The 24,562-nt window shown below is 41.2% G+C and overlaps 2 protein-coding genes across 4 annotated transcripts; both read left to right on the top strand.

Annotated features, from left to right (window-relative positions):
* The first annotated feature begins 464 nt into the window (after positions 1 to 464).
* chd1l (chromodomain helicase DNA binding protein 1-like) lies at positions 465 to 17,637 on the top strand. Of its 3 annotated transcripts, none has more exons than XM_056379509.1 (25): positions 465 to 637; positions 871 to 983; positions 2,270 to 2,376; positions 3,516 to 3,627; positions 3,728 to 3,759; positions 4,368 to 4,449; positions 4,560 to 4,722; positions 5,004 to 5,159; positions 5,245 to 5,337; positions 6,403 to 6,499; positions 6,672 to 6,745; positions 7,053 to 7,163; positions 8,384 to 8,498; positions 9,988 to 10,141; positions 10,228 to 10,429; positions 10,756 to 10,901; positions 13,510 to 13,673; positions 13,776 to 13,972; positions 14,067 to 14,165; positions 14,292 to 14,362; positions 14,566 to 14,680; positions 15,185 to 15,293; positions 15,543 to 15,797; positions 15,930 to 16,011; positions 17,390 to 17,637. In XM_056379509.1, the coding sequence occupies exons 1-25, from the start codon at positions 544 to 546 to the stop codon at positions 17,510 to 17,512; spliced, it is 3,066 nt and encodes a 1,021-aa protein (XP_056235484.1). In that variant the 5' UTR covers positions 465 to 543; the 3' UTR covers positions 17,513 to 17,637. The 3 variants fall into 3 exon arrangements, with proteins under 3 accessions (XP_056235484.1, XP_056235485.1, XP_056235486.1); XM_056379510.1 differs by having other exon boundaries at positions 519 to 637; positions 816 to 983; XM_056379511.1 differs by lacking the exons at positions 465 to 637; positions 871 to 983 and having other exon boundaries at positions 3,550 to 3,627.
* A 391-nt stretch (positions 17,638 to 18,028) lies between these two features.
* Positions 18,029 to 24,215, top strand: traf3ip2l (TRAF3 interacting protein 2-like). Its single transcript, XM_056378637.1, has 10 exons — positions 18,029 to 18,198; positions 19,125 to 19,211; positions 19,363 to 20,018; positions 20,186 to 20,228; positions 20,327 to 20,391; positions 20,477 to 20,574; positions 22,193 to 22,261; positions 22,487 to 22,603; positions 22,750 to 22,824; positions 23,361 to 24,215. Exons 2-10 carry the CDS (start codon positions 19,147 to 19,149, stop codon positions 23,505 to 23,507), a joined length of 1,335 nt encoding a protein of 444 aa, XP_056234612.1. The 5' UTR covers positions 18,029 to 18,198; positions 19,125 to 19,146; the 3' UTR covers positions 23,508 to 24,215.
* The last annotated feature ends 347 nt before the right edge of the window (positions 24,216 to 24,562 follow it).

Genomic DNA, 24,562 nt, shown 5'->3' with positions numbered 1-24,562 from the left:
TATTATGTCCAAAGTTTATAATCATATTTTTTCTGTAAATGGGAATATGTATTGCTTGGTGATTTCACATCCATAAGGGGGTATGTTTTAAAATAAGAAACCAGTCTTTCCTGCTTTGATTATACAAATTGAGATATAAACCAACATTCACTATTTCCAGAAGTACAAATAGAGAGCAGCTTGTTTAAATTTTCGTTTAATGTGCTCCTTGAATTTACACCTTGAATCCCCATTTTATAACTATCGTTGTAAAACTGTATCCGTTTGCTTATTCGGATTAATTACTCATTAAGTTCCTGCTTGTTCATATATACAATGTTCTTTTACGGTTACATTATATTATATTTGCAATAATTTTTCAATAAAGTTTAAGAAGAAGAAAAAATTACTGCTCACTGGTAACTGTCGCGCGCCTTTTTCCCACAGCGTCACATGACCCAACCAGGAAGTGGAGTTGCCCATAACAACTCTGAGCAGTCGCTTGTCCGTACATGTCTGTGTTCAACCAAGTTCTGTTTATTCAAGTCCCGTCGGTCTGAAAACATGACGGACATTTTGTTAAGAATAAAAAAGAACGTAGCAGAGAAAAAGAAGACTTGTGTTACTCAGTGCGACTTACAGAAGTGTGGTTTAAGAGGTATGGAGGCTTGTTAGCTTAGTAATGTAACAGTTGTCTTTATTCATGGAGTAGGATAAGTTTATCTAACTGGTGTTTTAGACAGTATTTAATCTGTTTTAACTGTCACATAAGCTTTGTTCAGTCAGTTTAATAATGTTCATGGTTCTCCTATTTGTGATGTTATTATTTCCATCAGATGATCCAGTGTTTTAATCTCAGTAGTGACAACTTGTACCGTTGTGTCCTACCAGGGATCCAACTGAGAGCCTACCAGCTGGTCGGTGTGCAGTGGTTAACTCAGTGTCTGAAGAATCAGCAGGGATGCATCTTAGGAGATGAGATGGGTTTAGGTAAAACCTGTCAGGTGAGAGATTCTTGAGTCAGCTTTAAAAATATAATTGTGAGGCATGGTTATTAGGACTAAATGAAATGCAAAAAAACCCCAAAAAACATGTTGTGATTATTTTGGCAGATATTGCGATTGAAATATGAGTCACAATTTCAGATGGAGTTTTTATATTTTCATTTTCACTGAAAAAAAACAAACATGTTTCATTATGTCTGGAGAATATGATTTGGTTAGTTCAGGGCGTCTCTGTAGTACCTCAATGCCTCATTTATGGACTGTTGTGACAGATTGGACCTTTATCAAAAGAATTGCAGCTTTTGCTATTTGGATATTGCACTTGGCCCTATTGTGATTTTGATGATATTTGGAATTATTGTTCAGCACATGTATTAAAAAAAACAACAACACTGACTTATAGGCCTTTTCTCACAGGAGACAGTTTGACTTTTCATAGAAGGAAAAGCACAGGTGGTACTGATGACATAACCGATGGCTCTGTTCTGTTTAAATGCCCTGAGTCATGACAATGTGACAGTGAGCCAGCACCAGGGAAGGGAGGGGGGTTGTATTTTATATTCTCAGCATACCTTTATAGTAATTACTGTAAAACCAATCAAAATATATTTTCTATGTGTCAAATGTATTAATGTATTAATGTTAGTCCAGAAAGGGTTATTGCTACTGAAAGGAAGGGGAAAATCTGTTTTTGTATTTTGTGTTTTTAGATGTAAACTTTTTTGCCAGGAGACATTTTGACATCGTATAGCAGGAAATGCTCAGTAATTTAACTAATTACAGTAATAATGAATGCATCTTATGCAGCGTGCATGATGGCTCACCTTAATGGACACTCAGTGGGACATGAGATAGAGTTGAGCTATTGTTAATGAAATTAGTTGCACCTGTGCTTTTTGTGATGTCAATTTGTCATCAGAAAATAACAGACTTTTGAAAAGAGCCTCTTTTCATTCAGAATTGGCTGAAACTATTACTGAGGTAAATTGAAGGTCACCTATGTGTGCTTATAATTACCAAATGAATCATTCACAAAAATATTTTGCACTACCAGCCATCATTGTGCTGTATACCAGTAATGTATTCCTTAGCAAGTTTTACCAGTACAGATAAGCTGATGGCTATTTCATGCACCTGTAACTTGTTTCCATAGCAACATTGTACATTTGGATTGGATGGTTTCAACAAATGCATCTTAGTGTCGGAGGCTCCTTTAACCCCAAAGTAAGAAGATGTCAGGACTGCATATTCTTTGTCACTAATTCATAATCATATTTCCCCCTCAGACGATCTCTCTGCTGGTGTACATGTCAGGAGCTCTGGGGAAGAAAGGTCCGTTTTTAGTTCTGAGTCCACTCTCTGTCATGGAGAACTGGAGAAAGGAGTTGGAATGGTACTGTCACATTTATTTATGAATTTACATCCAGTTTTTGTATTTAGATTGTTACTCTGCATATAACACCATCCATCACAGGCTACAGTCAAGGCCATAAGTATTTGGACACATTTTTTTTTGTTCTTCAGATTCTGCATTTCAGCACATTAAATTTGAGGAGACTGCATAATCTCAGCGTTAATTTGAGTGAGTTTACATCAGTATAGAAAGAACTGTGTTGGAGATGTAGTGCTTTTAACACAGTCAAAGTTTAGAGGTTCAAAATAATTGGATACATACACTTGAAGTCAAAGAAAATCATCAAAATGTTTAATATTTTGTGGAAAATTCTTTGCAGTCATTGACTGCCTGAAGTCTTCGACCCACAGACAACAGCAGACACTTTGTATCTTCCCTGCTGATGCTCTCCCAGAGCTTTGCTGCAGCCTCCTTCAGATCACTGCCTTAAGTCTGGTCAGAAAGTGGAGTGCATCATCAACAGGCAAACATATCCTCCTACGTCTTCAAGATCATTCTTGACTTGCTGTGCAGTCATGAAGGGCTTTTTCTTTACCAAGCAAATGTTTACCTTCAAGACTTGTGCTCCTCAGTCTATCACTTCCCATTTTCTAGTTTTCCAGTGTGCACCTGCTTTTTTAGCAAGTACCCAACTGTCGACTATGACAAACCTTTAATAACAACCTTTAATATCACTGATAGATTTTTGTTTCAGCCTCATTATCCTCTTCACTTGCATGGTCACCTCTTTACTCCAGACAGCTTTACCTCACAATCAAAATGGCAACTCTCAATCAGCTCTGAGCCTCGTGTGAGCTACTTTGTACACAAACTAAGGCTAAGGCTACAACTCACAGCTGCCCAAGAAATATTTAGTAGCTCAGGGTCCAATTACTTTTGAACCATTGAAATTTGGGCTTTATGTGTTACAAGGGCCATATCTCACACACAGTTCTTTCTATATTGATGTAAACCTAGTCAAGGCTGAGATTTGGCACTTTAGTGTAGAATCCATTATTTTATAACAAATTCAATGTGCTGAAGCTGAGAGCCTGAAGAACAAAGAATGCATAACTGTCCAAATACTTACAGTCTGGACTGTACGTAAAATTCTCATCTTGTGGTTATCATGGTTGCAGCTTTACTCCGTCTCTGACTGTGCTGTGTTACAAGGGAGACAAAGAGAGGCGCGCTGAGATTCAGAGAGGAACAGACATGCAGGACTTCCATGTTCTTCTCACCACATATGAGGTCTGTGGCTGTTTTGTGAAAACAAAATAACCTAAAGTTTTATCTACGTTAAAACTGACATGTTTTTTTGGTTTTTTTTTGTAAATCCTGTCATTTTCAGCTCTGTCTCAAAGACGCCTCATTTTTGCGACGGTGAGTGTGACACACATCATCAGACACACCAGCTCATACAGTTACACACAGAAGCAGGGATTTGAAATAAGGTTTGGTTGTAAGAGACATTACCAGTGAAGACCATGTTCATAAATATTGAACCAAGCAAACCCATTAACAGTCTGCGGGCACTAGAACTGTACTCTAGTGTGAGGAGTTGTGCCGTAGGTGTGTAACTAACTTGGTATCAAATCATTTATTCATATGAAGCTTTAATGATGAATTTTCAGAGGTTGATTAAGCCAGTCAGTCAGTTATTAATGTCTACAGTTATTATTATTTGCACTAGTGATGTCATTCTCCCATGTTATTGTCATCCTCATTATAATATTACAGGTTTTGTTTTGCACCATTGTTGACTGTTTTTTCTTCGCACTGATGTTTCTTTATGTCATTGTTATTTTTTTAATGTGTACACTTTGTTTTGCACTGGTTGTGTGCTCTTTGTTGTGTATTTGTGTGTTGTTTTATGTCTGCTCTATGTGCCTTTTAAATTGCCCCCAGAGGACAAATAAAGTTCATTGAATTGAATTGAATTGAATTGAATTGAATTCAGCATTTCCATGTACATGTATGTCCTCTCTCAGGTGGAAGTGGAAGGTGCTTGTAGTGGATGAGGCTCACCGTCTGAAGAATCAGAACTCACTATTACACAAGACCTTGACAGAGGTACTGAGCTGCACCTGGCTTTGCTCATCAAGTTTTTGTCCCTTCATTTTCCCCACTGTTAGCACAGTTTGTTGTAGTTCATTGAGTTTGTATGTCTCTTTCTTGTGTAGTTTTCAGTGGGGTTCAGAGTTCTGCTGACAGGAACGCCCATCCAGAACCACCTGCAGGAGCTCTACTCCCTGCTGAGCTTCATTCAGCCCAGCATCTTCACCGCTGACGAGACGGACGACTTTGTTAACTCTTACTCAAATATACAGAAGCAGCCTGCTCTTGGTATGATACATAATTGTCATGTAACATAGTGTTGTTTACGTTGTTTATTCATTTTATATTCAGGTAAAGAATTTGTCAAATAAGGAATTGTAAAATATTAGTTACATACAAAGCAATATTTGTTATTTAAGTGATGTACTTGTGTAGAAGAACTGCTCCACAAAGAGGTGCATAAAGAATGGTAATTAGTGCATAAATGGGTGCGTAAAGAATGGTAATTCTTCTGGTAATAGCTCATTGAATCTACACTGTGTCCTGTGTCCCTCTGCTGCTGTTTCCAGCTGCTGAGCTACAGAGTGTCCTGGAGCCATTCCTTCTGCGGAGAGTCAAGTCAGAGGTGGCTGTAGATCTGCCCAAGAAGACGGAGCTGGTGGTCTATCACGGCATGTCGACTCTCCAGAAGACATACTACAAAGCCATTCTGACGAAGGATCTAGGTGAGACTTCTGCACTGTGGACCCGGCTGACTGACTGAGTTTGTGATGATCATTTAAAATCATAGAGTCACCTCTCTGCTTTCAGAGGCTTTTGGAAATGAACAAGGCATCAAGACACGGCTGCTGAACATCTTGATGAACCTGAGAAAGTGTGTCGACCATCCGTACCTGTTTGATGGTAAGATGTGTTGAAAGGACTGATGTTACTCATTGCACATGAGACATAGAAGCATATGTTGGTTCCAATATACAATCAGACTATTCTTATAAAGGATTTATCAATTGTTTATTATGAGGTTATTAATTCGGTTGTTAACAAACAATTATAAACAAGTTATAACACAGTTTCATACATTGATGCAGACTCACTATTTGGCAAGCTGAACTTAATGCTTACTACTCAATCTTATTAATGAGTTACTACCATTTATAACTGGTAATAGGAGCCTTATTATTAGCCTTATTGTGTAGCCTTATCATTTATTAATGAGTTACTAGTATTTATTACTGGTAACTTATAAATAAATGGTTGTAAAATGAGATGAAGAAACATGAAGATGATGGAGGGAGAATCACAGAGATGTGAAGAGTGGGACAAAGAATTGATGAGCAGTTCACCAGGTAAAGGAGGGTTACCACCTGTGTTCTAGCTGGATGTTAACGTCCTAAAGAAGAGAGCAACCAGCAGAAAGCTTCTCCATGTTAATCTGCACTGAGCAGAACAATGTGATCAACAGCTGTGATTAGAATGAGGACGGCTGCTGATACATGTCAAGGTAAACAACACAGCCACGGCCTTAGACCATGAATCTGCTCATTTGATATGATCATCTTGTGAAGGAATTTTCTTATTTGCCCACTGTTAATGAGTGAGTCAGGGTGAAAGGTCAGTGTGAGGCCCTAGGTCACAGTGCCACGGCTACTGCATTAAATCTTACAGGAGGAGACGCTCAGGCGACAAATGCTGATGATGGAGAAAACAAAGAAAGCTCAGTAACTAATGAGCGAAGAGGCTTAACAGTACAGATACATGTTGATGTGATGGCTCACTATTCGGCAAGCAACAGGTTACTCTTTTTAATTTAATGTGTTATAACAGCTTATAAATTATTTATAAAGTGTTAACTAAAAAGCTAATTAATAAACTAGTTATAAACCATTCATAAAACCTTTATAAGGACTTACAATATAAGTCTTATTGTGAAGTTGTACCCATATGTTATACTTCAACTTTTTTGGACAGGGGTGGAACCGGAGCCGTTTGAGATGGGGCAGCATCTCATTGAAGCCAGTGGGAAACTTTGCCTTCTGGACAGCATGCTAGCCTACCTACACGAAGAGTGAGTGGATCTGCTTGTTGTTTGTCTCCCCCTGCTGGTACACTGTTGTAGTGGTTTGCTGCTGACACAATGTACTGATCACTTGGAGCACTACATTGTATTCGCTGTCGTATATTAAGTCACATATTCCTCGTTGTTGTTATTATTTCTCTTTTCATGTTTGTGAGTGAAGGGGCCATCGGATCCTGCTGTTCTCTCAGATGACGAGGATGCTGGACATTCTTCAAGATTACATGGAGTACAGAGGTGAAAGAGGGGGGTGACGAGGACTAATTATTCAAACTCTCTTCTCATTAACTTTTTACTGTCTAAAGTTGCAGTGATTTCAATTTTGCAAAAAATTTGCATGTGTTTAATCTTAATAGTACAATGCTAATCCTAACCTTATTTACTTCCAAACCATATGAAACATCAACAAGGGATTTAACTTAACTAACATTTTAACTTATCTTCTTTTAACCTATCTACACTCTTCTTTAATTTACCTCCTAATGACATATTTTTTGATTTTTCTCCACAAATAAGTGCTAACTTGAGTACTTTTTCTGTTCAGGTTATAGCTACGAACGTCTGGATGGGTCTGTCCGAGGAGAAGAACGAAATCTAGCAGTGAAGAACTTCAGCAGCAAAGATATATTTGTCTTTCTCCTAAGCACTAAAGCAGGTGACTCAAACCCTAAAGTTGTGTTCATGTTCATATTGTGCTTGTTATTTGAACTTACAGTCTCTTGTCCTACACATCATAAACATCCTGATCCTTGCTTTTTAGTTGTGCAGCCTCATTAGTAATTATATATTTCATAGAAACTGAGTGAGTTTCTGTACTAAGTATGGTAAAGGTAATCATTTAAAATGCTTTAAGTCATGAATTGCGTCTTCCAAACAACACTGGTAGATAACAGTAATTTTCAACAGTGAGTGAGCTGCACTTGCAAAGCTGTTCTGCATATCTAAATCTACAGCGGGGTTCGTAGAACTAGCTGAGAGAGGAAAGGGGACTGATCACACAGAGATAAGAGCTGTGGCAGGATGACACACCAGTGTAAATAAGGCCAGCACTTTCTCTTCTATCTCTTCTTCATGCACAGTGTGAAAGCAGGTAGAAGGAAATCTTACTTCCTGTCACAGCTGATCACTTTTGCTGTATATTTTTGTAAGCTACGGTGGTGCTGAGAGCCCACACACTGCAAGTTAAGAACACACGTGCAAATAGACAAAACTTCAGAAAACATCAGTTTGACAGCACATGAGCTGCAAATATTCACAACACGACACAAGTGTTTCCAGGCGACACTGAATAGTGATGAGGGGCCCCCCCATTACTCACCTGGTAGAGAGTGTACCTGCATAGTCCTAACTGTAGCGGCAGGGGTTCGAGTCCGACCTGTGGCCCTTTGCTGCATATTATTCTCTTTCTCTCTATCTCTCCCTTTCTCTCTCCCTCTCTCTCTCCCTGACTTCCCTGTCTCTCTCTCACTGTCGTTATCAGAATAAAGGCAAAAAGATAACTTGGAGGAAAACAAACCTGACTGGGAAGCACTTGCATGGATGTATTATAATGGATGTATTATAATGTTGATAAATTAAAGTACATGTATTATAATACATCCATGTGCACTTGTTATTCAATGCTTTTAACTTCAAAAGTCACAAAGTATTGAACAACCAGTGCTGTGTTGTATTTGCAGCTCATGTGTTGTCAAATCAAACTGATGACGCTTTTGTCTGAAGTTGTTTGTGTTTTGTCTGTTTGCATGTGTTTTCTGAAGTTGCAGTGCGTTGAGCTCGGTGCCACCGTAGTAAACGGTATAAGTGCATCATTCCACCAGTAGTATACGTTGTATTAGACAAGTCTGCACTGTTCTTAACAACCTGTCTTTGCAGGGGGAGTGGGCCTGAACCTTACAGCTGCTGACACAGTCATTTTTATGGATAGTGACTTCAACCCTCAAAATGACCTGCAGGCTGCCGCACGCTGCCATCGGATTGGTCAGAACAGGTGATGTGTATGAAACATTATTCAGTGCAGTGTACATTGTACTAAGTAAGTTTAAGTATTTGTTAAAGGGGTACGCTGTGTTTTTACACATAACGGTCTCATCATGGATATAGTACTCAGCCTCCTCAGCTTTCTTTTGCTCTGGAGGAGCTTTGTAAAGTTATCTGTAGTTAGGTTTGACAGAGTATTCCATGTGTGTGATTTAGCATTGCACACCTGTAGCATTTACCCATTCACAAAGGCCAATTTAAAAATAGTGTTAAAATTGATGCAGCAGATTCAGGCATATCACCATTTATTCCATGTATTCGTCTTCTTGTCTTCATTACCAACAATGCCACTTGACCGGCGACAGTTTGTCGGAGGTTCAGGTGTGTTATGCTAGCAGTGATTAAGATGGAGAGATGAGGACAGATGTCTAGTGAACTCAATTCTTTCTAAACCCGATTCATTTTATTTTTAGACTTGTAATCGACATTTATCCCTCTGGACACACAAAATGTTTTATGCAACTTTTTTTTCACATGTAGTCGTGACCGTAGACTGTAAATAAAGATGGCTGTAGTCTCTGTGATGTCACCCACGGGTTTCTGAAGAGTGGTTTTTAAGCTCAGAGTGAGCTGCTGCACCATCGCCATCTTGCCAGTGTCTAAGTCTGCCGAATTCATAGCTAATCCAAATATGGGCAAAGTGGGGCGTGAGTGGAGTAGAGGCTTTGGTGCATGCTGGTTTTTGGCAAGCATACGCTCACCCACCTGTCATTCAAAGAGGCCACGCCCTCAATTACACATAGCTTTATATTTTAATAAAATGTAAGCAGTTGTCATGAAGGACGAAATTAGCTCTAGAGACCAAAACTGTTTTTGTACCAGCACCACCTCTGTGCTGGCGACAGTCAGAGCCAGAGGCATATTATTTTCGGGTTGTCTGTCCTTATGTCCCATTCTCATATCTCAGTCACGCTTTGACAGAACTTCTCCAAATGTGGCACAAACATTCACTTGGACTCAAGAATGAACTGATTAGATTTTGATGCTCAAAGGTCAAAGGTCAAGGTCAGTGTGACCTCACAAAACAATTTTCAGCCATTACTCAAGACTTCACAGCAATTATGACAACATTTCACACAAATGGTTCATATTTTCTATGACTCTAGAGAAACAGGGATGTAACCTGAAACTAGTCTGAGTGGAGGAAGGATACAACCACGAGGAGAGGATTCTAGTTCAGCCCTGAGGTTTCCACTTGAGTAGGACACTCCAAGACCTGTAAACAGTTGATGTGTTATTAGACAATATTTCTGTCTTAATGGGGAACTGAAAATTTGGGACTTTGCATCTGAAAGATGATTTAATAAGCAGTGAAGGTTTACGAAAGATGCTTTTGAGCTGCATTTTGTGAATCTCAGCCTCTGCTGCGTTGATATCAACCATTCTTTTTTTTTTTTTTTAAATTCCTTTAACCTTTGATTGACTGTGACTTATTACAGGCCTGTGAAAGTGATCCGCCTTCTGGCAAGAGACACTGTGGAGGAAATCATGTACTCTCGCGCCGTGTCCAAGTTGCACCTCACCAACACTGTTATTGAAGAAGGTCGCTTCTCTTTACTGGACCAAGCTCAGTCAGCTGCTGCAGGACTGCAGGTTTGTGAACTCTGAACACTCAGTTCCTGTGTTCACTTTCATAAAAAAAACGTTGTCTTTGTTGTCATGTTTCCTGCCCCACACAGCTCAGTGAGATCTTGAAGTTTGGGGTAGATAAGCTCTTGTCATCAGAAGAGAGCTCCGTACAGGATGTGAAACTAGAGAAGATCCTTGGTCTGTCACGTGATGGTCAGTGGGTGGATGATGAAGACTCTGCCTCACTCAGAGAAGAAGAAGAAGAGGAGGAGGAGGAGGAGGAGAAGAACGGCTCTGGATCTGACGGGCAGAGTATGTCTTACTTCCTAATGACGTCTTTAAAATCAAACCACCGTGGCTTTGTTTGTTTCTGTTTGTCTGTTCAGTTCTTTACCTTGTTTAAGGTGAATTTCATTTCATAATATCTTGGTGAGAACATCACTGGTGTGCTCTCTTGTCAAACAGGTTGCTCTGGCACATCTCAATTTTACTTCTGATTGTCTCCCTGCAAACACAACCACACATGAAAATACACATTTAATCAACATGGTTCATATTCACTAATTCACAGTTTCATCATAACTTTCTCTGCTTATGATGAATAATTACATTGACCATCACTCTGTTCCGTCCATCAGACCACATGTATTACTTTGAGGGGAAAGACTACAGTAAGAACCCCAGCTCTGATGACCACAACAGCTTTGATCGTCTGTTGGAGGAGCAGCTGGCCGAGTTTCAGAAAGCTGCAGGAGACGGACGAGCTCTGCGACACAAAGCTGGAGTAAGTTTGTGTCTCCTTGACTTACAGCTGAGGGAAACATTGACTATTTACTTAAAAGAGACGAGATTCCATCCGCCTGAGTTTGATTCTGCTGAAGAAAGGAGAGTGAATTTTAACACACATGCACAATATATTTCAAGATTAAGATTAAGAAGATACTTTCTGTCCATGGGGAAGATTTTATTGTTTTTGACTCCAAACTGCAGTTGTGAAATAAATTAACAAATAAACAGCACAGAGTAGCACACACTATAAACTCAGAGCATAAAACAACAAAAATAAAAACAGCAGCACCAGTATACATAAGACACATCAGTAATACTCCACATTTATCTGTTGCACATACACTCATGATCAATATCACCCTTCATTTCCTGGTGTTTAAAGTCCTGACACAGATACATGAGTATTTGAACAGGTTCCGTCTGCACTGGGGGCTCTATAGCCGAGTGTCATTTGCAGTGTTGTAGTGCCACGGGAGGCATGCACCTGCTACACTCAATTGGCAGTTTATTAGGAACACCTAACAAAAACGAATACAGTCTAATCAAAACGGTCCTGCAATAAATCTGACCTTCATGATGGTTTTTATTTTCAGATTTTTGTTGAAACTGTTTTAGAGAGGCGTTGATTCTTCTGTATGATGGATTGTATGTCACCTCATTGATATTAATCATAGAAACACCTGTCAGTGTCAATCACTAACAGCACCACAAACTGCAGCCTGTATTCAGAGCAGTAAACATCTGTTGGTCTTTAAAGGACCAGCTGATCTGAGCTTCATACTTCAGTGTGTATGAAACACTGGTCCTCAGTGTGCTGTGGTGTCTGAATGATCATCCTGCAGATTTTGTCACCAAATGTGTGGCACCAAACTAAACACTGGCTCTGGCACTTGGTCTGGTAAACAGCCTTCATGCGGGGTATGACAGGTTGTGTTCATACCTGTAGTTTTGTTCCCTTAGTACACGTGACAAATGACAGGTGGCTGACTGACTTGTTACAATTTGTTATGTAATTTATTGTTGTGTACATACATGTCCCCGGCTCAGTGATTGAACATTTATCAGACGTGAATATTCAGGCAAGAAAAAGTTAAACAACTTTTCGGGATGATCTCCATTTATGTCTAAATTTATCTTAAAATATGATCTGATCTTCATCTAAGTGACAATTATGAACAAACACAATCTGTTTTAACTAATAACACACAAATCATTGTCTTGTTGTGTATCCATATTGAATACATCACTCTAACATTCAGAGTGCATGTTGGAAAAAGTATGTCGACTAATGACATGAACAGAAGCTAACTACAGTCAGGAGTTATCAGACCAGGAGTCCAGTCAGTGAAACCAGAATGAGCATTTTGAGTTTGTTATTCACAGAAACATCTGCTGATGTTGAACCAGGCCTCACAAATAAGATCTTAGAAGAGAAATTAGATGAGATGAAGAATGTTTTTTTTGCAGGAAGCTGGAAAGTAATCTCAAAGTTAAGATCTTCATCAGTCCACAGTCAGACAGACTGTCTATAAATGAGATCATTCAGTTCTTTGGCTACTCTCCCTTGAAGTGGACATCCAGCTAAGACGACTCCAACAGCTCAGCACAGATGATCAGTAACAAAGAAGCTCAGAGTTACAGCTGAAGGCCCAAAGGAATCATTGGAGCTGTTTCACATCTCTGTTTATGAGTCAACCACAGACACATCATGGGGTATGGAGTCCAGACATGGACACCACAGAGGAAGCTGCTGCTCTCCATAAAAACATAATCATGCCCCTGAAGTTTGTCAAAGAGCAGCTTGTCTCAGCACAACACTGCTGGGAAAATGTTTGATGCACTGATGAGACCAAGGTTGAACTGTATGAAGAACATGCAGCTCTATGTGTGGTGTAAAAAGGGCTCTGCAAACCATCATCCCAAAGGTGAAACAGGGTGGAGGGAGCATCGGGATCTGGGTCTCTGCTGCCTCTGGACCTGGATAGCTCCACATCATCGATGGGAACATGAATTTTGTCTGGGTTCTGTATCTTCCAGGATAATGTCAGGGTGTCTGTCCACCTGCTGAAGCTCAGGAGAAGCTGCAGGACAGTGACCCTAAACATCAAAGTAAATCTACTACAGAAATCCTCCTTCTGGATTGAGGGCAGAGCTGCTCACACCAGACACACACACAACTTCCTCATGAAGGTTATGTTGCTCTGTAATGAGTGCCATTGATCTTCTCTGATAATCACTAACAGCTCACAAAGAAATTGGATTAAAAAAAAAAGTTGACAGACAGAGAAGTCATGTGGCAGACCCTGCTTTTGTGTGTGGTTTGAGTGCAGTTATTTTTCATTAAACAGTTGCAGGGGTGTTTGCAGTGCAGCAGGAGTCAATGATCCCAGACTTATTCCATGATGCTGAGACCAGGACTTTGTGGGGGCTGGACCATCTGCTCCAGGACTCTGTTCTGTTGAAGACAGTTCTTTAGGACTCAGTGTCCTGCTGCAGAATGAACCTGGGAATGTTGGGACTGCATGATGGATAAGGATCTGAACAGCACTGTGCATGTGTGACTGTGCAGCTGTGACTGATGTATTTTCTGTGTTCATACTCAGAATTCACTGTCAGCAGCTCTTGGTATTCCAACAAGGAAGAGGAAGCCTCTTACTGAGGCCGAGCTGGAGCTGAGGCGACAGAGGAGGGAGGAGGCCGCAGCCAAGCGAGCCAAAATTCAGGAGGATGTGAAGAAGAAACAGCAAGAGCAGAAATACAAGAAAAAGTGAATATCTGTCAATCACACTCTGTGTCTTCACCCACTGAGCTTAAATATCTTTGACACAAACTATTTTCCTTTTATTTGGTGTGTTTGTTTATCATGCAGAATGGCATGGTGGGAGTCATGCAGCTACAGGTCACTGTGCCTGCAGTCTGTGGACAGTGAAGAAGAGGAAGAGGAGGACGAGGAGGAGGGAAGCGTATGCTCCACAGACTCTGACAGCACAGCTATCCACTATGTTCTGGGGGATGTTACTCATCCACAAGCTGCTCAGGGAGACACTGTCATCGTCCACTGTGTTGGTGAGGAATTACAGCAACACGTCAGTTTGTATGAACAGGAAACGCCTCTTCTATAGTATGTCCTGTATTTCTCAAAGTAGTGATATTTGTGTAGATGACTCAGGCCGGTGGGGCAGGGGAGGCCTGTTTACTGCTCTGGAGGTGAGATCGGATGAACCACGGAAGAAGTATGAGTTGGCTGGCAAGATGAAAGGTAAGATTTGCCATGATTACGTAGAGAATGAAGACTTATACCATTAAATGTCTTTATCAGAGGCGTCTGGTTGAGAATGAAGTAGATAAATTACAAATTAAAGTGTGAACATTTTATTTCTTTTAGATTTGGACCTTGGAAATGTGCTGCTCTTCCCCATTGATGACAAACAGTCCAGACTGGACGGCCAGGATCAAGTAAGTCTTGTTTAAATGAATAAAACCGCATAAAACTGGAAGTGCATGCTTGTGTCATTATGCATGCTGCTTCTTTGCAGTATCAGTGATAAGCAGGTTTGGGTTTATGTGTGGTGACAGAATTGTGAAGCTGTGGCAGATAAAATTGCAACATTAATAAGATTATGCCATAACCTGATTCAGCCTCCTTCCTGTCACCTCAGTTGGCCCTGATAGTGGCACAGCAAAGAGACAAAGCCAACAACCTGTCTGGGATCCTTCTAACTGCTCTGGATGAAGGGCTGAAGAAGGTTTATGCTGCAGCCAAAAGACATAAGGGTACAGTGAAGCACTGAATCTTCATACAGCTTTTATAAATCTTTTCATGTGGTCTGTTAATGGTGAATCAAGTAAGTAACAATTAAGGCTCCTTCCATGAGGACAGAGAGAAAGGAGGGACATGATGTAAGCAGTGTTTGATTATTGTCAGACCTGACTGACAAGATAAATAGGAAGTGTGTGTGTGTGTGTGTGTGTGTGTGTGTGTGTGTGTGTGTGTGTGTGTGTGTGTGGGTGTGTGGGTGGGTGGGTGGGTGTAGACATTCTTTGAAGCACAGCAACTGAAGAACACATGAGAGAGGAATTTGAGGAATTTTCCCTCAGGTCATTCTTCGTAATAGACGAGAATCAGAAGAAAATGACCTGCTTCTGTCATAGTACACCTCACAATGCTTTGTCAGCTCACCTTCGGGTCACCTCGAGTGGAGCGTAGACATGAGAAATGCAGCATGTTCCAGTTGACAGCCAAGCTAACCCTTCTCTCTTCGTCTGTTTCCCACAAAGCAAGTGTTCATCTTCCTCGCATCGGTCACTCCACCAAAGGCTTCAACTGGTATGGCACAGAGCGACTCATCAGGAAGCACTTGGCCTCCAGAGGCATCCCCACATTCATGTATCTTTTAAAGCCTTCAGAGGTCAAGATGTGTCAGTCTAGTAATAAAGTTGTTCTGTGTACTGCAAGTGCTGCTGGAGATCTGACCTGTTTAGACTTTTTTCTTTCTCCACGCATCTTGATTAAGTGAGGTTTACCTCTACTTTGCCTCCCGTAAAGTTTTCAGCAGATAAAATCTGTCTGTCTATTTCTCAGAGTGCATCTGTCTAAATGAAGTTTGGAGTCATTTTCCCTCAACATGACTGACAGATACTATCACAGCAGAGCTGCCAAGAATACAGCCACAGCACCGACTTCCATTTCAGCGTCAACATCCTCCCCTGAACCACAGTTGCGTAACTCCGACAGGCTGACTGGTGAGACAGGAGAAGACACGCCGGGCCCCTCGGCTCCTCCGCAGAGCTGCGGACCCACGGGGCTCCCCAGCTTCATGACGGGAGTCCGTGTGTTTTTCTACAACCTCCCTGCATCAGAGAGGAAGAGGCTGGCCCGCTACCTCATCACATATCCTTTCACACTGAGTGGTTTCATCACAGTTTGTTGTTAAAGTCAAATGGTTTTAAAAGCAACAATTCAGTGTGGTTCTGTGGAGAGAAGAGTGAACACAGAGTCAATAACTCCTTAGCTGCAGTGCACTTATGATGGAGATGAGGAGGATATGATGAGCCTGGAGGTCACCCACATAGTCGCAGAGGTGGAGAACAACATCCACTCACAGGTTAGTATCATTATGAGGTTTACAGATGGTAATTTGACCTCTGACATACAGTACATTCACTGAGCACTTTACACTGGGTAGTTCGAAACTTTCCTCTGAGACTCTGCTCCATGTTGACATGATGCATCACATCATTTCTGCTGTTTATCAGCTGCACATTCATGCTTTTGATGCCAAACTCTGACCCTACAAGTGCTGCCTCAGCTCAAACCCAAATTTATAGACCAGGTCATGTTTTTCCAGTCTTCAGCTGTCCAGTGTTGGTGAGTCTGTGTCACTGCAGCTTCCGGTTTCTGGTCATGGGGACAGGAAGTAGTTTTTTACGATTGCTTACACACAAAAATCAAAATTAATAAACAGATTTTGAAACTCGATACACAAGGAGCAAAATGTCAGCCTAGACGTGCACAACTATACGCACATTCTCTGCCTCACACTTTTTGCAAAACACTACACACATTGTTTTGGAAAACACCAAACCCACTTAGACACATCATTCAAAACTGAACGCCTTTGTGTGTTAGCTGCTAAACACTGCCACTGAAACACCACACTCAGTTAGCAACCACCTGAACTCAGGATGCACATGTGAAGACACATGCAACCAATCAGATCACACAGAAATCACAGCTTGATCACCATAAATACGAGTCAGGTTTGCTCTTTGGTGTGATCAACAATGGAGGACAATTTTGGAGAAAGAATTAGAGGAAGAGGTTTTCCAGTAAGAGGAGGAAGAGCAAGAGGAGAAATAGAAAGAGGAGAAGGAGCAAGAGGATAAAGAGGCAGACCAGAAGGAGGAAGAGGAGCAAGAGGACACAGAGGACAGGGAGTGGTGAGAGGACGGGACAGGAAATAGGACAATTCTTACAGATGAGATCAGAGACAGGATAGACAGTAACTGTCATACTGTACAGGCCTACTGTATTTTACAGTACAGTATGTTCATGTCATCTTCAGTTCACTATTGAGAATGAAGAGATTTTGTTTCCCCTTTGTATTTGTGTTCATATTTACAGCATGATACAAATGTAAATGTCAAAAACATACAGTAATAGTGTTTTTATACTTAGTATATATCATGAGAAAAAGAGAAATGTGAAAACTATTTTAGATGTAGCACAGTGGTGTGCAGTTGGCGGTGGAACGCTCTGTGTATTTGGTGTTTGTGTGTAAAGTTTGGAAGCTAAAGTGTCATTTTTAGAAGAGTTTATTAAGTTTTTGATGTAGTGCTTCTTTTGCAAGAGATGTAACATGTTTTGTATTTTGTGTATATGGTTTTGGTTTGTGTGTGTGGAGCTTTGACAAACAGGGCCTTAGTTTCAGGAACTGTGTTTTTTGCAGTGGTGAAAAACTGTAATATCTGTGTGTGAACCAGGAGCTCCAGGACCTGGTGCGTCAGTACTCTCAGGCTGTCCCTGTGCACAAGACCTGGCTGGAGTCCTGCTTCTCCAAACAACGAAAAGTCAACACTGCTCAGTTCATGCACCGCCTCAGATAACACTATGATAAAATATATTAAAGCCCTAATCAACTCAGCTGTCTGCTTTCAACAGATGAATGTCATGTCATTTCAAAACAAGTTATAATGATTGATTTACAAATAAACAAAGACTTCTCTTCTTACTGCTGTGTTGGAGGTTTGTGTTGACACTTGTGGCAGGACACAGTTTGCTTCTATAGGAACAGTAATCAGCAACAGGTCTGTCATAAATCCAGTGTGTGGAAGAGCAACACACACACACACACGTTCACTCACACACACACTGACATATTTCATTCCCCTACCTTAAAATCAAGTGTGAACCTCATTTAAATTGGTGAGAAAACGTCAAAATGTCCCCACGACTATGGTTTCAAACCAAAATTTGTCCACACAACAATACAAAGACATCTGTCTCACACACACACACACACACACACACACACACACACACACACACACACACGCTGTGGTAGGCAGAAGGCGGGGTTTCTCAGCGGGGCGGTGCTGCTCAGCCTCAAACTGTTGTACAAACTTACCTTCATTTTTCTCGGGACTCAACAAATTGACAAGTGTGAATGAGTTGAAGCAGAAACGGGTCCAGAGTGTTTGACCCTCAGACCTCCAGGGTGCGGCCTGTCTCTGAGCGTGCGGGCGCCAGGACGCGGAGGAAGCGGAGGTTACCTGTGGGACACGTGAGGACGGTACGTTACCGTGAAGTCGTTACATGTTACATGATTATTTACTTTGACAGACAGTCATGTTGTTTAACGCGCGCGCGCGTGTGTGTGTACTTTAAATGTTTTTAACAAAACTCCTGGTTACAGGTAATTTAACAGGTTATAAAACCTTTAACACGTTAAAAACTATCAAAACCTAAAACGTCTTGATAACTCGATAGAAGTTTATAGTTTAAACCGTGTTTTATTAAAACACTGGTAATAATGTAAAAACACTAAACAATGAGTGGAGGCGTGTGTGTGTGTGTGTGTGTGTGTGTATCCGTGTTAAAGTGCCTGAAGTCAGCACGATATAAAAGCAGAGGAGACATTATCTGGGTCAGCCTCAGTCACAGTGGAAAGTGCAAACAGCAGTGAGTGTGCGTGTGCGCGACCACAGAGGCCTTTAATGAGTGTATTTACATTTACAGGAACTGTCGGGCTGTGTTGGAAGAAAAACCCACCTGAGCTGAGCTTAAACGATCCTAAACTCATATGAAGTAGATTTATATGGAGACATTTGTTAACAAATTCACCTTTTTATTTCCCACTGAAAACGTGTTTGGATGCAACATGTGGGAAATGTGAACACCTGCTGTTATAAATGGTGCTTTGAAAAGTAAAGTGAGCATTCAGTTTTTATTCATTATCTTTAATCAGTTATTACTCAGAAATCCAGGGACACGTTTTTATCTGTGTGTTACTGAGAGTCATCATTTTTTTAAATTTCCACACACTGAGAATTAACCACCAGGCCTGTGAGAGAAAAGTCCCCTGTGTGGGAGACACTCATGTACTAATGTTGTTCTCATGAAAATCAAATAGTCACCAGCAGCAGTGTGGGCTGTTCACCAATCTCTTAAATGTCAATAAAGCTGCATATGTGATGAATCTGTTGTTGTCTCTGGCAGATTTTTAACCAGACACACATGGATGTCAGGAGGAGGAGGCCCAATGATGCTGCCCACGTCAAGCCTCCCAGCTTCAGCACCAAATAGGTGAGCATGACAACAAATACACAGTACACAGTGTTTTTACTGTGAATTTGTTTATGTAGCTTTAACCAGCCACAGCAGATTTTCACCTTCATAAGAAATGTTGGTCGTGCCGTTGGTCCTGTCACTTACAACATGTCTTTCTTGCTCACAGTCACATCAGCCAGCTGAGCAGTTACCTGAGCAGCCACCACAACACGCCTGAAGAGGACGATGAAACCATGAGCACCAAGGAACAGGACGCCATGCCAGACTCCACCCTAAACCATGATGGCCTCCGCTGTCTTCCAGAGTTCACCACCTTCGCTGATGACTCCCTGTTCAGCAGACAGACTCAGCAGGAACACAAACACAACCACACTCTCCCTCAGCTGGGCCCGAGCTACTGCTCTTACCAGCCTTCTTGTGGCTTGCCGGCTGGATACGGTCAGCCAACTCCATTCCCCAGCCAGGCTGAAGGGTCGTGGCTGCACCCGAGCTTTCCCAGCAGCTGGTCGGGGTATCCCAACAGCCTGTCGTCCCGTATGAGCCAGAAAGGTTACTCCAGCTGTTCTGGAGAGAGCTGCCACTCCAGGCACAAGTTCCTGTCCCTGCCCGGCAGACACAGCACCAGCATGAGCAGCCTGGAGCAGCCGCTCTCCCTGCGCTCCAACCCGCCTTCGGCCAACTTGTATCACCATACCTTGTCTCCATACTCGTGCTCACCCCAGGGAGCCGCCTGCTGCGCTCAGTGCCCTGCAGACACCTTCAACAGGGGGCCTATGGTCAACCACCCCGGGCCTCAGTACCACCCAGCGTACAGCCCTCACTGTGAGTCTGCTGATCTGTTTATGACCCTGACACAGGCTCATACTGTATATCAGTTACAGTCATGACATGAACAGTAAACGAGTGCTTTTATTTTATTTATCATGCTATTGTATCTTAATCAGAAAGCTCATAAAGGACTTCTCTGAATTCTGTGTTTGCTGCTTCAGATCCAGGAGACTGCAGACGTCCTAGAGCTGGACACGCACACATGTGAGTCTCTGCCTCACACCAGACATACAGTATGTGAGTCCCACAGTACATGTTGCATGTTTCTTATTGTAATTCACATGATCTTTAACTCTGTGCAGTGGTCACAATGCTCCAGCTAAAGAGAAGCACCCTCCTTACAGCACCATGCTGTCTCTGGAGCAGAGTAAGTGCTGATCTGCAGGTAATCAGATTACTCCCCAAGCTGCTGCCTTCCTCTCTCATCACTTATGTATCTCTCCCGGCTGCAGGGAGGGTCTTTGTCACCTATGAAGCCGACAACGACAAACACGTCAATGAGATCATCAACTTTGTTGCTCTGCTGCGACACAACGGCTTCGATACACATGTATGTGCAAGTATCTTTTCTCATGTCAGTACAGGGACAGTTTAGTAAAGACTGTGCTGTCCTACAAAGACACAGAGCAGTGACTCCAGGAGAGAGACAATGGAGATAAAAGGTTTAGATCTTCTAGCTGACCAGATGAACGGTTACAGACGGACTGAATGTTTACAAGTCTTTTTATGGCTTTTTTAAAAACATTTATGACAAAAAAATCATTGATGTAGAAACTTAGACAGAATTTGTTCTTTCAGCTGCTCTTCTAGCTTTCTTTTAAATTCACACCAACACATGAACCCTACTTGTTCTGGCTCCTCTGCTGGTCTAATGTTAGAGCTTTTTAGCAGGACTAGTTTATCTGTTTTTATGACTGGGTTTATTTATGTGGGATAACAATGAAATTGCCAAGACATTACTTAATCAAACTGATATATTTAGAATGGTCAAGGGGTTTCAGTTGAGGGTAGCTGAGGCTAGCTTCAAGGATTTAGCTCTTGCTTGAACCTTGTAGTTGACTGGTTTGTTGTCACTGAACATTTAAGATGCTGCTTCTATTGCATAAAAGGGTACGGTGTATATTATATAGTATAGAATAAATGTCAAAAAACTAAATTTGACTAAACCCTAAACACACTATTTAACAAAACTACACTCCTGCAATATCACTAGAATGTTAAATGATTCAAAACTTCAAGTTTAGGCTATTAGATTTAATATATGATTAAAAACAAACAGGTTAGGGAAACATTGACACGTGCTGAAAATACAGTCCAACCTTAATGCAAGGTGAGTACACCTGCGATTTCCAGTCAATGCTGCAAGAACAAGGTTATAAAGGAGCCGATGAAGCTTCCTCAGTTCTGATCTGTGTTGTGTCTAATGCATCATGGATCCACATGGTGAGGAACCGCCTGGAAGAAACCAGATTGAGAGACTTGATGAAGATGGAGAAGAAACAGGAGCATTCACAGATACTGAACATGAGCTGAGTGGTGAAGAGATACAGGAGCGACTGTAGTACTAATAACAGAAGCAGCAGTGGCTTTCCTCGAAAAATGACGCCACACGCAAGAGATGGCATCGTGTTCACCCAAATACTCAGTGAAAAGATAAAAGGTGCATGACAGGAGAGAAACTTTCCCAAACACAGAAATAACTATGAGGTTTTAAAGAAGAAATAAGTGAAAACTATGACATGGCCAAGTTTGTCCCCGACTTGAATCCAGCAGAACATCCTGGTTAAAGCAGAATTAGAACAAGAAGAAACCATCCATCGAAGAGCAGCTGGAGAGAATCACCAGAGAAGAAGCAGAGCATCTCCACAGACTGGTGTCATCATGACTATCACAAATAAAGACTGACATAAACAATACAAAAAAAGAAAGGATGTAATCTCACTGATGATGGATGCTCTGACTTTTGTTTCAGTTGGTTCTTTAATGTGGAAAATTTCATAGTGAAATTAGTCAAACGTTTTTTAATTGGATTCAATTCATCTTGATTAAAAGATATAAAACAGTATTGAATGGACAGGACCTGTAGTGATACTGATCAGAGTGTGCTTTGTTGTGTGCTGTAGATCTGACTTGGCTGAAACCTTCTGACTGATGTCTGTCTGTTTCAGATCGACATCTTTGAGCAGCAGTTCAGGAGCATAAGCAAGATCGACTTCATGGAGCGGTACCTCAGTGAGGTAAACACATGCAGATTTTTCTAAGTTCCACGGATTAAAATTCAGAAGATAAACCTGCTGTGATGTGTCAAACTGGAGGAAGTGTTACATCATCTCCAGCTCTTTCTTTCTGCAAGAGGGAACATGTTTTATGAGTTGGTTTAACTGCAGCACAAGAATGAAACCAGCTCACTGACAGGTAGCTCTACTGACAAGCAGTCATGGTTATGTCGTCCCCTCACCCAGAAAGAGTACCTGATCATCATCATCATCAGTCCCAAGTACTACGAGACGGTGACGGCTTCGCCTGTTGGCCTGGAGAACGACGAGCGGACCTTCAACACTGTCTACATACACAAGCAGGTCAGAGTCCACATGGAGACTGGATTTAATGCAAAGATAGATGGATAGAATAAAGTATATATCAATTTATCTATGAGTCACTGTCCCATCAGTATCGCTTTCTGATGATGATGGTTTGATTTTTTTTTGTTCTGTGTTTTGTTCAGCTCCAAAATGAGTTCATCCAGAATGGAAGTAAGAATTTCAGGTTCATCCCCATTTTGTTCCCCGGAGCTAAAAAGGTTAGTTTCATGCTGCATGATACCAGAGAGAGAGAGACAGAGAGAGAGAGAGAGAGAGAGAGAGAGCATGCAAACTGTGATGTGCCTTGCTCCATTTACTCCCTCTGAATTATGTCATTATTAACCTCCTAAGACCCGAACTCTTGCATGGCGTGCATTTTTAATTTCTCTTTGCTATATAGGCTGATTGGGACCTGAGAAAAATGATGTCCACATATGAGGACATTAGTTTTAAATTTCGATTACTGAGTGGCAGTATAATATCCTCATATGTGGTCACCAGGCCCTTGTTGAGAAAAAGTTAGTATTGTGGTCTAGAGAACCCAAAATGTGAGGTCCACATATGTGGACGCCAGGTCCTAGGAGGTTAATGGTGTGACACATGTACGTACTCACAATGATGATGAACATGAGGATTTTCATCTGTGATATAACTGAAAACCTCAACAGTCTCATGATGTGCTTGTTCTGCTGTGCGTGTGTGTGTGTGCGTGTGCGTGTGTGTGTGTGTGTGTGTGTGTGTGACATGATCTCAGTGTCACGTCCCCAACTGGCTTCAGAACACAAATGTGTACGGATGGCCTCGCGACCGGGACGACATTCTGCGGAGGCTCATGAGGGTCGAGAAGTACAATCCTCCTCCGATTGGGGAGTTGCCGACCATTGTTTCCATCCCCATATAGAGAAACTCAGGCCTGGACTGAACCAACAGAGCCACCAGTCATCTTTGAGGTGAATAGAAATATGAGCAGGGTGTTTTATTTTTACTTGATTGTGACTGTGAAGAGATTGTAAATTGTTGTAATGTGTTGTTGTATTTTTCTTTAAATAACATGCAGTGCCAGTATTGTTGTGAAATTCAGGCGTACAGACTCACTGCATCATTGTGCATCACGCTGCATGTTTTAACCTGAACCTCCATGTTCTGATCACCACGAGTGATGTTTACTGGTTGAAGCTGATTAATTTTACAGCCTGGCAAGTTCATAAGTTTAATTTGTCCCTGCAAATGAATGATTTCTCATATTTTATTGGGACTCACACTTGCACCTGTTATATAATTTGATATATGATGAATAGTCTGATGACTGTTTACCAGCAGGCTTTCATTTGATATGTAAACACTGACAGATATTCTCCACACTCATATCGCCCTCTCTTATTGCAGTGTATCTAATGCAAACAGCTGCTGGATGGAGTGAGTGAAAAATAGCATAAAACATCATTTACTCTGTTTTTACTGGTGCTCGGTGGCTGTTGTTTAAATTAGACAGATTCAGATTTGTTTACAGCATGTTTTGTTTTGTTTTCTGTGATTTTTTTTTTGTACACCCAAGTTATAGGCAACATCACAATTACACACATCTAATATTAAATTATGGTAAAAACTTCTTTTTTTCATAATTTGCATGAATGGGTGTGTGTGTACTTGTTAACAAGGAGCTTTAATCACTTTGTCTTTACCCATTTACTACAAATCACAAGTGGCTGGCATCACCAGAGCAGGGAGGATTTAAACCGACAGAGTATTTAATTCAGGGTTATAGATTTTTCAGTGCACTAATGAAACCACTGAAACCAGCATGGTACAATATGCAGTGATGTGAAGAACACAGTATTTGTATTTGTAAAGAACGGTCTAAAGTAAAAACGAATGTACATTGTTACAAACACCATACAAAAGTCAATGTTATACATTTAAAATTTTAATTAAATTTTGATTCTGCACTGGAACTGT

Source organism: Seriola aureovittata, chromosome 6, assembly GCF_021018895.1.
Source record: "Seriola aureovittata isolate HTS-2021-v1 ecotype China chromosome 6, ASM2101889v1, whole genome shotgun sequence".
NCBI classification, from domain to species: domain Eukaryota; kingdom Metazoa; phylum Chordata; class Actinopteri; order Carangiformes; family Carangidae; genus Seriola; species Seriola aureovittata.
The sequence above is the reverse complement of the archived record's forward strand: the minus strand, read 5'-3'. Positions and strand labels throughout refer to the sequence as shown.